The following is a 14,447-nucleotide window of genomic DNA, read 5'->3' on the forward strand; positions in this document are numbered from 1 at the left end:
TAAGTGACATTTAAAGATGAACTATGCAGAAATTGCTCCGCCATTTCCTGGTTGCTACAAAGGGTACCACTTTACGTGACACCCAGCATCATAACACGGTCATAACCATGTCATAACAGCTGACATAACTTGTTATAATATGGTCATAACACTGTCATGACACATATTTAGACCTGTTGTGACATATAATGTGTTATTTGTTATACAGTGTGTCAAAACCTACCACACAAGGCAAAACATTCCATTACACCATAACTTACATGTCAACATTATGTTTATGCTATATATATATATTTTTTTTTAAATTGACAATTAAAATGAAGTGATTGTAATTGTGCACATATTGATGTCGGACATGCACCTACACCAATGCTGTGTTGCTGATGACTGGAATGAATGCAGCAGCAGATTTCAGGAGCAGGCCAAGACACCTTCATTTTGACTGATATACCCGCATGTACGGCATTATTATGATGTTCATAATGCTTCTTGACAGTGTCATAAAATGTATTTTCTTAGTCCAGTTGACCCAGGATGGCCATAATGCTTCTTGACAGATTCATAAAATGTATTTTCTTAGTCCAGTTGACCCAGGATGGCCATAATGCTTCTTGACAGATTCATAAAATGTATTTTCTTAGTCCAGTTGACCCAGGATGGCCATAATGCTTCTTGACAGTGTTATTAAAAATATGATGAGAAAGCATGACTGTAAAGAATTCATTACAACAACTAAGGATTTAAGAAACAAACTTTCAAACGAAAGGTAACTTCTTGAAAGGGAAAAACTCATTTGAATAAAGGTGGGTTTTGACACTTTTATGTAGGTGTCATAACCAGCCATAAAATAACGCAATATATGTCACAACAGGTGTAAATATGTGTCATGACAGTGTTATTGTTTTTTCTTTATTTAACTAGGCAAGTCAGTTAAGAACAAATTCTTATTTTCAATGACGGCCTAGGAACAGTGGGTTAACTGCCTGTTCAGGGGCAGAACGACTGATTTGTACCTTGTCAGCTGGGGGATTCGAACTTGAAACCTTTAAGTTACTAGTCCAACGCTCTAACCACTAGGCTACCCTGCCGTCCCATATTATGACCATATTAAGACAGGTTATGACAAGTTATGTCAGTTATGACTGTGTCATAACGTGTTCTGACACTGGGTATCAAGTAAAGTGTTACCAAAATGGTAATAGTTTGCCTAATTTCAGTTTATGTGACAAAACAAGCAAGTATAGTGTAGATAATCATTGTACCATCTAAACTGCTGTGAAATATATTTGTACACTGTACAAAACTAAATTAAGACACAAAAACTCAATTTAAGCAAGGGATGCATAGAAATAGTGCACGTAGATCTGCCGCTTCTTAGACTTGCTTTCAATGAGGATGATAGATCTATAACTCACATTTCAGGTCGCCCAAAAAGTGACATACTGCAGCTTTAAACAATTCAAAGAATTGAACTGCCTAGAATACGATTATAAGGAAAATCTTTATGGAAATGACAGGTTAAATACAAGTTTGGCAATGTGAAGCAGCACATTTTAACATTGCTCATATAAGCATGAGTCCAAGTTCTGCAGAGAGAAATATATATGTAGGTTAGCTCTAGGTTTATCATTCGGTCGGCAGCTATGTTGACTCTGTTTGTGTCCCGAATGGCATCCTATCCCCCATGTAGTGCACTACTTTTGACCAGGGCCCATAGGGCTCTGGTCAAAATAAGTGCACTACGTAGTGAATATCACGCCATTTGGGACACAGGCTCTGGCTTCACGCTGCTGTAGCCATTAAAGCTGATCTTATTCCCTGAAACACATCAGTCTTTGCAGAGCAGTACATTTTTCGCCTTGAGTTTTATAGGTGTTTTCAGAGTGAATGAAGTGGGGATTTTTCTGGCAGGAGCATATGGTTTTCTGTTCCTGGAAGTCAAGCTTTCTTGTTCTGGTTTTTCTTGGAAGTAAATAGGGAGATTCAAAAATCTGGTTCTTTTACTTTATTTTTGAGACACTGACCGACAGGAAAGGTTTGGGTTGAGCTGCGTTTGTTGAATCAGGATGCATTTTAGGCATGTAGTGGGTTACATGACAAATGTGCCCTGACTTGTAAAAGAAGGTCAGTGTTTCAAAGCCTCTCTCTCTCTCTACCAGAGAACCCCAGAGGAAACCGTAGGCTTATCTACATAAACATACAGCAATAAAATCTGCTATTTAAATTGGTATTTGACTTTACCATGATGTTGCAGGGCTAAGTATCCTACTGAATTAGGCTACTAGACTAGGCGTTTGACGTCATCTAGCAGTAGAGTAGGCCATTTCACCCTAGCCTCTAATCCACAATAGATCCATGCACTTGTATTTAGGTTAGCATGTATGACATGTAACTCTATGACAATTGGACCACGTATTGTTTTTATTCAGGAGAGTTAAACAATGTGACTTTTGAACGTAATAGAATGACCAATGGAAGTTCAAGGTGGGAGAAAATGTGACCTTTTCTGGAATGTGAGGTAGCATTTAAATGATCCTTAGTGTGAGGATTATGCTGGGTTTATAGAGAGCTAAACATTTAGGAAATGCCTCATGAAAGTTATTAATGCACTATGCAAAACCACAACATCAGTTATTGAGGAAAGTGAACCAGTGTTGAGTATTATGAATATGCCTACCAGAATAGAACCTAGGCCTAAACATGAATAGGCCCCGACTTGTTCAGTGAGGTAGCCCTGCATGTGGAAAGAGGCTGTGTTTATTTTATATTGTAGTGGGTGTACTGGTTGTGTTAGTGCCGGACGATGGCAATACAGGAATGACGTACAGTAGCCTACTGTATGTTCTTAACAGCTGTTAGGCTATTCTATATCCACCCATTACTGTGGAAACAAATAATAGTCCACGCCTACTCTCATTCTCGTTCTCTCACTCTGTGTGTCTTCAAAGAGACAGCACAGTGTGGAAAGTCCAAATTGAACTCTTGATCTTTTTACTTAATTATGTAGGCTAATAAGGAACTCAAATTGCTCTCAGGGTGTTTAAGAACATTCTATTCTAACAGAATAGCCTTGACGAGGACTGTCAGCAAATCAATCGTTTTTATCGCACACAACACAACAGTTATTTTTTAATCCCAAAGCATAGTGCTTCTTCTTAGCAATGCCCCATGAAGGACCCATGTGTGATTATTGTGTCAGGCACTCCCCTTTCAACACCGCAACCCTAACATTCGTCTTGTCTTGACCTTGTTCAAACCCCTAACCTCAGCCTGAACCATACCACTGTCCCTGTTCTTAACCCTTAACCCTGACCTTATCTTGGAACCTACCTTAGTCCTGGTCCCATATTTGCCTTATATCTGCCCCTTTTTATAAACCTGACCCCAACTTTACTATGACCCCTCTCTACGCACTAAACCCTAGCCTACGTTTGAGTTTGTGGCAGAGTAGATCATCGAAAAATCTGAATTATTTCTATGGTGTAGAATGTAGGTGGCCATGTTTTGAGATAGCATCACTAAAACCACGTGTTGTAGTTGTTCTTTATCTACCACTCTAAACCCAACATATAGTGGTTAGGTCAATAGCTTCTTCTCGGAGTGTCTGAATTGAGCAGGTGTTCGTTTCCAACCCCATGTTAATATAGAGTAGTAATACTGTTGGAAGACTTGGCTGAGAAGAATTATCCTGTGGAAGCCAACAAAACGTTGTCCTAGTCCTATTAAAACCTTTCGGAGCATGATACCAGCGTGCAGATTTGGGTGGGGCTCACTGGAGCTGAACCCTGGGCTCGCTGGGACTGGCATACATGGTTGGCCCCATCCCAGTAAGAATGTCACTGGCTTCAGCCATTTGGGGGGTGGGAGTCAGTCGGGGCTGGGTGGGTGGGATCAGTCACGCTCCGGTAGCTGGACCTTTAGCAGTGTCTAGTCTGGTGGTGTCGACCATGTCCAGACACTTTGCACTGGGATTAGTTTGGAGTCAGGAGGACGAGACTGGAGAGGGCCACCACTATACTGCTGCTGCTTTTTCTCAGTGAGTTGATTTAGATCGTATTAAAAACCGGTTTGAGTTCGAAGGGTTATTATTACGCGGCCTAACTAAGATTGTGTAGAGTTTATTTATTGAAGTGGGCTCCTTGAAGTTGTGAATCATACTTACCGAGGGTCGACCATGAAAACCGGTGTTCAAAATTATGAAAGAATGTTCGAGCCTCTTCAATTTCACAACAAAACCATTTTCTAAATCATATTACCTCTCTCACTGAGGCATTATAACAGCTACAGCTTTTTCTGCCGTATCAAAAGAGGTCTTGGTGGGTGGGTGGGTGGGTGTGTGTGTGTGCGTGCGTGCGTGTGAGAGCATCCTAGCAAGCCAAACACAGAAGTCCACCACAGTACATTCTGTTCCCGCGGCATGCTGTGAGTGCTCCAATCAGTGCTGGCATTATGGATCTCCCACACTTATTTTGTAGTGATTTATTATTCTTTTAATTATTTTTGTCCAAGAAGACACAGTGTTCTCTGGGAGCATGTGTTTCTGTGGGAAGCCCTGTAATCGTGAGTTCTCTGCTACTCGCTGTTTAGGCCTACATCTGAGGCAGAACAAAGCAATAAAGAAAACAACTAGCCTTGCTATAAAGAAAACAACTAGCCTTGCTATAAAGAAAACAACTAGCCTTGCTATAAAGAAAACAACTAGCCTTGCTATAAAGAAAACAACTAGCCTTGCTATAAAGAAAACAACTAGCCTTGCTATAAAGAAAACAACTAGCCTATCTACCGAACAACTAGCATAAACACTGGGGAGAACTCAGTGAACATTGGCTGTCAACGTTGTGGTTCACCCGGCCGATCGCTTTTCACACCTGTACTATCTCCTCTGGACACCGTTCTACTGAACACATTCAATGCCTGGATTAATATCCTATAGACTGAAAAACGAGTCCTTCTGCTGTGGACTAACAGGGAAATTTTGTGCGCAAGTGTTACAATATAAATGAACCTGTCCATGTTATTCACTCATTTTATCCATGCACATCAACGAGTGCCTGTGTTGCCGAATGCTAAAATACGCGCAGCAATCTTCTCATTGGTTTTCACAAGCATACAAAGCATACATGCTTGAAAGATGAAAGAGGAGAGTTAATCAATGATAACTAACTAAAAACTAACTAGGCTTCCCCTTTTATTTGTGGATTAATCATCGGAGAATATAAACACACGATTTTGTATGACTCCTGATCAAAACTTTACAAAGATCCAGCAAAAAAAGGACCATATGTATTTTAGGTTAAATAACAACCCCAATGTTCATCTCCTAGGACCAACTAGCTAGCAATAGCTTACTGCCACAGTAACTGCTTCCTAGGCCTCGACTGAAGACAACAGCTTACTGCCACAGTAACTGCTTCCTAGGCCTCGACTGAAGACAACAGCTTACTGCCACAGTAACTGCTTCCTAGGCCTTGACTGAAGACAACAGCTTACTGCCACAGTAACTGCTTCCTAGGCCTCGACTGAAGACAACAGCTTACTGCCACAGTAACTGCTTCCTAGGCCTCGACTGAAGACAACAGCTTACTGCCACAGTAACTGCTTCCTAGGCCTTGACTGAAGACAACTGCTTACTGCCACAGTTACTGGGAGGCTCCCGAGTGGCGCAGTGGTCTAATGTACTGCATCTCAGTGCTAGAGGCTGTGATTGGGAGTCCTATAGGGCGGTGCACAATTGGCCCAGCATTGTCTGGGTTTGGCCGGGGTAGGCCATCATTGTAAATAAGAATTTGTTCTTAACTGTCTTGCCTAGTTAAATAAAAACAGCTTCCTAGGCCTTGACTGAAGACAACAGTTTACTGCAACAGTAACTGTTTCCAAGCCCTTGAATGAAGACAACAGCTTACTGCAACAGTAACTGTTTCCAAGCCCTTGAATGAAGACAACAGCTTACTGCAACAGTAACTGCTTCCAAGCCCTTGAATGAAGACAACAGCTTACTGCAACAGTAACTGTTTCCAAGCCCTTGAATGAAGACAACAGCTTACTGCAACAGTAACTGCTTCCAAGCCCTTGAATGAAGACAACTGCTTACTGCAACAGTAACTGCTACCTAGGCCTTGAGTGAAGACAGTTTAGTATGTAGTCTTCTTACTCAATCCAGAAGCTGGTTCTAGTTCATTAGTCTCTTTGCCATAATCTCATATCCAGCCTAAAACATGGGGTGGTTGGGTGGAAGAAGAGGCAACTTGGTATGTTGCCTCTTCATGGTAGTGCCCCGCGCTGCTCTGAGGGGATGCTCTGGTTTAGAAAGGCAGGAGGAGAGCCAAGTATAGGCCTGTACACACACATACGCGCGCTTGGGCGTACACGCACTGCAATGTGATTGTGTTGTTTTTTTAACCTCATGATTCACCAGATTGATACTGCATACAATACGGTCTTAACCAAATGAATGTTCCTCTGCATGTTAGACTAGATTGACAAAGACAAACCCAGTGTTATGATGTGATGCTGAAGTTGTGAATAAACGCTTTTGGCATGACTGCTATGTTGGCTTTTTTCTCAGCAGGACAATGTAGACCGAGCCTCCAATCACAGACCAGCAGATCTAATTGGGCCGAGTTTCCAGAAGTCAACCAATCGGAACTCTCCAAACCATCAAGGTTGGTGTTCTTAGAATGTCAGTACTTAGAAATTGGCAATATTGGAAATTGGAAATATTCATTTGATAATTGTGTCACTGCTCAAATTTTTTGACAGATGTAGACTAGTTATATGGTGTAAGTGTTGATGGTCTGTCAGTACATTTCCAGAAGTAGGATGTAACATATTTGAGGCTGCATAATTGACCTCAGAAAACAAAGACAACTGTTTAAAAATAATAATCACAGTTTTTTGCTCTGAGAATACTAACGTCACTAACAAGATTATGTTCTGAAATGCAGCCTATTTGTATTGGAATTGCAGCTTCAGACGATCCTTATCACATTGTTAATTCTCAGATCTGAGATTTGCGCTTCTCATTTTCTGTATTACAGTTTAATTGTGTGTGTGTGTGTGTGTGTGTGTCTTTTCAGTGTTTGTGTGTGCATGCGCGCACGCTTTGATATGGGTGGGGTTTACTATTGACGCATTTTATGGCAGAGGGCTCCGTTGCTCATTAAATTCAGATTAGGATGTATATTCTGGGGCTCTTCCGCTGTAAACATTTCAGCAGTTCAAAGGGGGATTTGTAAAGACATGGGGTGCCATTATAATTAAGCTTTCAATCTAATTGTGCTATACAAATTTCATCCATGATAATCGGAGCATGAGATTTACGCACAATATTGCCCCAGCATGGGATGTAAAGCTTGAAGGTTTTTGAACTGTCTGGTAGTGGATGAGAAAGCTTGGTGCTGTCGTGGAAATAAATGGAGCAGAAATTAGAATGTTTAATATGTGCGAAGACCTCCCTCCATAATATGAAGATCAGGTTGAGGGAATAAATTAATTAATCATGGATTGCATTGATAACCATTGTATACTTGAAAGGCAATTGTTCATTGTTTAGACCGTTGAAACTATACATTTCAACATTGGTCAATATTATTTACCTTTGTTAACGCATTGTCTAATATCCATATAGGGATGGGCATTTACATGTTTTATTTTTTTTATTGTTCGAGTATCAAATAAAACACAAACAATATCTTTAGTACACAAGGCCCACACTGGAAAACAAATGTGTGAATTTACAGTTGAAGTCGGAAGTTTACATACACTAGGTTTTTACAAACTATAGTTTTGGCAAGTCGGTTAGGACATCTACTGTGTGCATGACACAAGTAATCTTTCAAACAATTGTTTACAGACAGATTATTTCACTTATAAATCACTTTATCACAATTCCAGTAAGTCAGAAGTTTACATACACTAAGTTGACTGTGCCTTTAAACAGCTTGGAATATTCCAGAAAATGTCTTGGCTTTAGAAGCTTCTGAAAGGCTAATTTACATAATTTGAGTCAATTGGAGGTGTGTACCTGTGGATGTATTTCAAGGCCTACCTTCAAACTCAGTACCTCTTTGCTTGACATCATGGGAAAATCAAAAGAAATCAGCCAAGACATGAGAAAAACTATTGTAGACCTCCACAAGTCTGGTACATCCTTGGGAGCAATTTCCAAATGCCTGAAGGTACCACGTTCATCTGTAGAAACAATAGTATGTAAGTATAAACACCATGGGACCACGCAGCTGTCATACCACTCAGGAAGAGATGTGTTCTGTCTCCTAGAGATGAACTTACTTTGGTGCGAAAGGTTCAAATCAATCCCAGAACAACAGCAAAGGACCCTGTGAAGATGCTGGAGGAAACAGGTACAAATGTATCTTTTTCCACAGTAAAACGAGTTCTATATCGACATAACCTGAAAGGCCGCTCAGCAAGGAAGAAGCCACTGCTCCATAACCGCCATAAAAAAGACAGACTACGGTTTGCAACTGCACATGGGGACAAAGATTTTACTGTTTGGAGAAATGTCCTCTGGTCTGATGAAACAAAAATAGAACTGTTTGGCCATAAAGACCATCATTATGTTTGGAGGAAAAAGGGGGAGGCTTGTAAGCCGAAGAACACCATCCCAACCGTGAAGCACGGGGTGGCAGCATCATGTTGTAGGAGTGGTTTGCTTCAGAAGGGACTGGTACACTTGACAAAATAGATGGCATCATGAGGGGGTGAAATTATGTGGATAGATTGAAGCTATCTATCCATTATGTGGATAGATCTCAAGACATCAGTTGCGACCAAGTTAAAGCTTGGTCGCAAATGTGTCTTCCAAATGGACAATGACACCAAGCAAGGAGGCCTACAAATCCGACTCAGTTACACCAGCTCTGTCAGGAGGAATGGGCCACAATTCACCCAACTTATTGTGGAAAACTTGTGGAAGGCTACCCAAAACGTTTGACCCAAGTTAAATAATTTAAAGGCAATGATACCAAATACTATTTGAGTGTATGCAAAAGTCTGGAAATGTGATGAAAGAAATAAAAGCTGAAATAAATAATTATTTCTCCTATTATTCTGACATTTCACATTCTTAAAATAAAGTGGTGATCCTAACTCACCTAAGACAGGGAATTCTTACTAGGATTAAATATCAGGAATTGTGAAAAACTGAGTTTAAATGTATGTGTAACATACAGTGTTGAATTTATTACAGATAAAAAGTTGATTACAGATAAAAAGTTGTAATTGCTAAATTGCCCCATATACAGTACCAGTCAAAAGTTTGGACACACCTACTTTTTTAAATATTTTTGATATAAAACAAAACTATGTTCTACATTGTAGAATAATATTGAAGACATCAAAACTATGAAATAACACATATGGAATAATGTGGTTGTAACGGCTCTCTTCTATCTCCTCCTCTGACGAAGAGGTAGAACAAGGATCGGACCAAAATGCAGCGTGATGATGATTCATGATTTATTTAAATGAAGGAAAACCCTATACAAGCAGAAACTACAAAAATAACTAAATGAAATAACGAAAACCGAAACAGCCCTATCTGGTGCAAACACAAAGACAGGAACAATCACCCACGAAAACACTCACAGAATATGGCTGCCTAAATATGGTTCCCAATCAGAGACAATGATAATCACCTGACTCTGATTGAGAACTGCCTCAGGCAGCCATAGACTACGTAGACACCCCACAAAACCCCTAAGACAAAAACACACCACAATAACCCATGTCACACCCTGGCCTGACCAAATAATTAAAGAAAACACAAAATACTAAGACCAAGGCGTGACAGTGGTAACCAAAAAAGTGTTAAACAAACCAAACTATATTTTAGATCCTTCAAAGTAGCCACCTTTTGCCTTGATGACAGTTTTGCACACTCTTGGCATTCTCTCAACCAGCTTCACCTGGAATGCTTTTCCAACAGTCTTGAAGGAGTTCCCACATATGCTGAGCACTTGTTGGCTGCTTTACCTTCACTCTGCGGTCTAACTCATCCCAAACCATCTCAATTGGGTTGAGGTTGGGTGATTGTGGAGGCCAGCTCATCTGATGCAGCACTCCATCACTCTCCTTCTTGGTCAATTAGCCCTTACACAGCCTGGAGGTGTGTTGGGTCATTGTCCAGTTGAAAGTAAATGATAGTCCCACTTACACAAACCAGATGGGATGGCATATCGCTGCATAATGCTGTGGTAGCCAAGTGTGCCTGGAATTCTAAATAAATCACAGACAGTGTCACCAGCAATGCACCATCACACCTCCTCCTCCAAGCTTCACGGTGGAAACCACACATGCAGAGATCATCCGTTCACCTACCCTGCATCTCACAAAGACACGGCGGTTGGAACAAATTGTTGAAGGAATTTTAATTCCTCTGTTTTATGTCCCAATTAAAATTAAACACTCTGTCAATTCATAAGGATTTGTAAGACCCTTATTTTATAGGAATGGACAGAGTCCCGGTCTTAAAGTCAAGTAACAGCCTTTATTCAAGAGAGTACTGAGTACATACACATTTTACCACAGGTTATAAACTGAAAATGACATCAGCGTTTTCTAAATGTTCCGTCTCTTCTTGACACTGGTAGAAAGGCTCTATAGCTCTCAAGCCTTCCCTCCTCGCCTAGAGCCAAGGTCAGTCAGTGTAGATAAGCATTCTAGACAGTCTGGAGATAGTTCATTCATTTGTACCAAGGAACAGACCGTCATTGTTCTAAACTCTTGACTACATTATATTCAATACTGGGAGCAAGAGAGAAAATTCATACATGTACAGTAACATAATAGTATTTCGGATTAGTCAGTCCTGATTGAAATGTATACATAATTAGTCATCATTGATAAAAATACCCTTAACATATCCACCCTTTGATTAAATATTATACATCCAATCACACATTGTAGTTATATTGTAATATTAAAAAGCCCATTTCTATTTTTATTCGAGATATTTCTTGTCATCAAAACATCACCTAAACATAACCCAACACTTGCATTCGCCATAATTGTTTTCTCAGGCCTACATCAGAATCATAACTCTTCTTATCAGGATTTTCGTTACAATCTTCATAAAAAAACAGTCTATTATTGAAACGGGATACAACCTAGCCTCCCTAAACATCAAAAATGGTCTCTTCAAACATAAATTCCCCGCAACTGAAGGATCCAGATTCGTCCACTTGTCCTGTAGACATACAATCAGCACTCCACGGGTCAGAACCTGGAATCCCCTGGTACCTCACCATCTATTGTCATCGATTTCTCCAGAGTCCTGGAAATAAGACCTCATACACAGGGAATTAGACAACAGCCCCATAAAACTAAACAGTCACACAGGTGAATGTAGCCCATAATACAGTGATCATAATATTTTTTTCCCCATTTTCCGAACATACTATCAAACCCAATTAGTCAGAGAAGTATCCACCCCAGAGTTTTCTGCCAACCCGTGAGCCATGGTGGTCAAACCAGCTGAGGCTTCGGGCACTGATTCGTCCGGAGCTGTGTTATTTGGGATGTAAGCACAAACATGGTCCCGATAATCACGCATACTTCTCCCTTTTCAGCCAATAACATATCTAATGCAATTGTATTCTGCCAAGCCATCAGGCTGGTTGCTTCAGTCTGTTCTGCAAAACCTTTAATAGCATCTCTGGTATACTTGTTAAAGCTAAACATAAATATAATTAATCCAGTCCACGTTCTTATTGAGAGTAGACCACCCGGAAATACTTAACTCTAATCCTGCTAGGATCTGATTTCTTGCTGTGAACTCATCTAGCACCCCTGTGGAACCCCAATGTTATCAATGTATACTTTGTCATCAAGAGACCCGGATGGAGTAGCTGTTTTCTCCCATTTGGCTAAACTTCATGTCTTGGTGTTGAATGAATGTGAAAGGCATTCCCAAATGTACAAGGGAGCATAATCCTGTCCAATCTGTCGGTAAAACCTCGCCTTGACATCATTTCCCAAGAGTACTGTAACGGGCCAAACGGTAATAATCTCCTCCGGTCACTGTAAAGGGAGGAAGTTTTGATTTAAGGGGAACCTGGGGATATAAATAGTGCAATCAATACAACTGTCATTATCTGGCATTCCTGCTTTCGTGAACAGCTTTACCATACCGGCCTAAACTCCTCTACCCAGAACCGTACTAGGGTGTCGACCAAGATCTGGTCATATCCATACCACAACCCTAGATCCTCCTTCATTTCTGTTTAAAGGGTTAGGCGTATCTTTATGCAATACATCCCTCTCTCCTGATTACAATCAAAAACTCTCACCTTCACTATACCTTCTTCCATACTGGGTGAGGGGATTCATATAGCCCTCTCTCTTCAAATGAGCTATGACCTGTGTCCACGATCAATATGGGAACCTGCACCGATATAATGGCTCAGAGTCCTAGACTGCCATGTAGTTAGAGACTCCATTTTGGTCTACATAAAACTCCATTGAGAGATCCTTCCCAGCCTCTACTCTAACTTCCTGTCTACACAGATCTAGGGATCTCTTATGCTTATTTTGGAACAAAATCCTCATAGTCTAAACCATGGGTCAAATTACCACTCTCCGCATACTCAAGTAGGACGTGCTGTATCCGGAATATGTCACCCACGATAAGACAGCTCAGACGAACAGCTTCCATGTGAAGCCCCACCCTCTCCCTGTGAACACATCACTAGCAAGAGCCAGACACATCTTCACTTCTATGAACAAAAACAGGGGTGATAGGACAGGTAGGATTACTTCATTCGAGAGATGGCCCCCGGAATTCTGTTAATTCCAGTTCTCCTCTCAAACACTGTTTATTGTTCGACAGTGTCATTGTGTCTTACCCTCCCGCCGTGTGATATGAATCCGGGTAGCTCTTTCAGCTAGCTGTCACCAGGAGTCCTTGGTATGGTCCCCCCAACAAGCCTCTGGGACTGGATTGAGTGACTTCACCTGTAGTTCACCTGTAATGCATAAAATCCTGGACATACAGGCTTGGTTAACAAACAGTTTCTCATATGTTTTATCTGATTATAACTTTAACTTATATGCCTATTTGTTAGCTTTTAAAAAAAAATATTAGTTTCTAATCCAATAGGCCACTAACTTAACCACCCCTCTTTTTGATACCTGGCTCTGCCCAGGTAACAACCTTATGTACCCTAAATAATGACTTAGGTAGGATTAGTAAATTATCCTTATTTTCTGACATTATCATGTATGTCCAATTCTCCCTTGGGCATCCATTCATCCCAATCCTGTATCAATTCTCTGTCCAGTGTCTTATCTAGTTTAATAAGTATCTGTGCTATTTATATATGTTCTTAAATATATATATTTACCGATTTGAACAGTAATTACTTTCTCTCCTATCTCTCAAAATGCCACTAAGCGTCTCACTGTTTGACTATCTAAAATCATTGATTTTAGAAAAAACATGTCTATAAGTGGCCATCTCTAAATCAAATCAAATCAAATCAAATTTATTTATATAGCCCTTCGTACATCAGCTGATATCTCAAAGTGCTGTACAGAAACCCAGCCTAAAACCCCAAACAGCAAGCAATGTAGAAGCACGGTGGCTAGGAAAAACTCCCTAGAAAGGCCAATACCTAGGAAGAAACCTAGAGAGGAACCAGGCTATGTGGGGTGGCCAGTCCTCTTCTGGCTGTGCCGGGTGGAGATTATAACAGAACATGGCCAAGATGTTCAAATGTTCATAAATGACCAGCATGGTCGAATAATAATAAGGCAGAACAGTTGAAACTGGAGCAGCAGCACAGTCAGGTGGAAGTTGAAACTGGAGCAGCAGCATGGCCAGGTGGACTGGGGACAGCAAGGAGTCATCATGTCAGGTAGTCCTGGGGCATGGTCCTAGGGCTCAGGTCCTCCGAGAGAGAGAAAGAAAGAGAGAAGGAGAGAATTAGAGAACGCACACTTAGATTCACACAGGACACCGAATAGGACAGGAGAAGTACTCCAGATATAACAAACTGACCCCAGCCCCCCGACACATAAACTACTCTAAAGTCCTTACAATAATCCTAAATCACCACAGATGTCCTATATTCCTGTTAAATTTAATAATATTTAAAAGACCTCCTAATGGTTAACCAGAGCCTGAACAAATGCTAACCATATCGAAATCCTTCCTACACTTTACAAGCTCTTTCCTTCAGGGATCCTCAGTATTCTATCTGACAATAACATGAATTTAATATATGTTGCATAGTGTGGAATACCTTATCTATCTTTATTCTCAATGATAAATATAACTATTTTCTGTTGTAATATCAAATCCATAATAGCCAATTCAAAAACTTCACAGCTAATATTGTAAATCAGCTTCAGTGATTCAAACAATAATTCTAAACCCCAAACTAAAACTCCATTATAACTAATTTACCTTAAAATTAGTAACCCAACTG

General features: G+C 40.5%; 1 protein-coding gene across 2 annotated transcripts in view; it reads left to right on the plus strand.

Moving 5' to 3' along the window:
• LOC109901903 (growth factor receptor-bound protein 10-like) overlaps positions 1–14,447 on the plus strand; it is a 103,674-nt gene that overhangs the window by 31,802 nt on the left and 57,425 nt on the right. For both annotated transcript variants that reach the window (XM_031788409.1, XM_031788406.1), the window contains one exon: positions 6,566–6,662. Coding sequence is in view for 1 of the 2 variants with exons in the window: in XM_031788406.1 (XP_031644266.1) it covers positions 6,566–6,662 (97 nt within the window). In the remaining variant the exon portion in view is untranslated. The remainder of the gene's footprint in view (positions 1–6,565; positions 6,663–14,447) is intronic.

This window comes from Oncorhynchus kisutch, linkage group LG2 (genome assembly GCF_002021735.2).
Source record: "Oncorhynchus kisutch isolate 150728-3 linkage group LG2, Okis_V2, whole genome shotgun sequence".
Taxonomy (NCBI): Eukaryota; Metazoa; Chordata; class Actinopteri; order Salmoniformes; family Salmonidae; genus Oncorhynchus; species Oncorhynchus kisutch.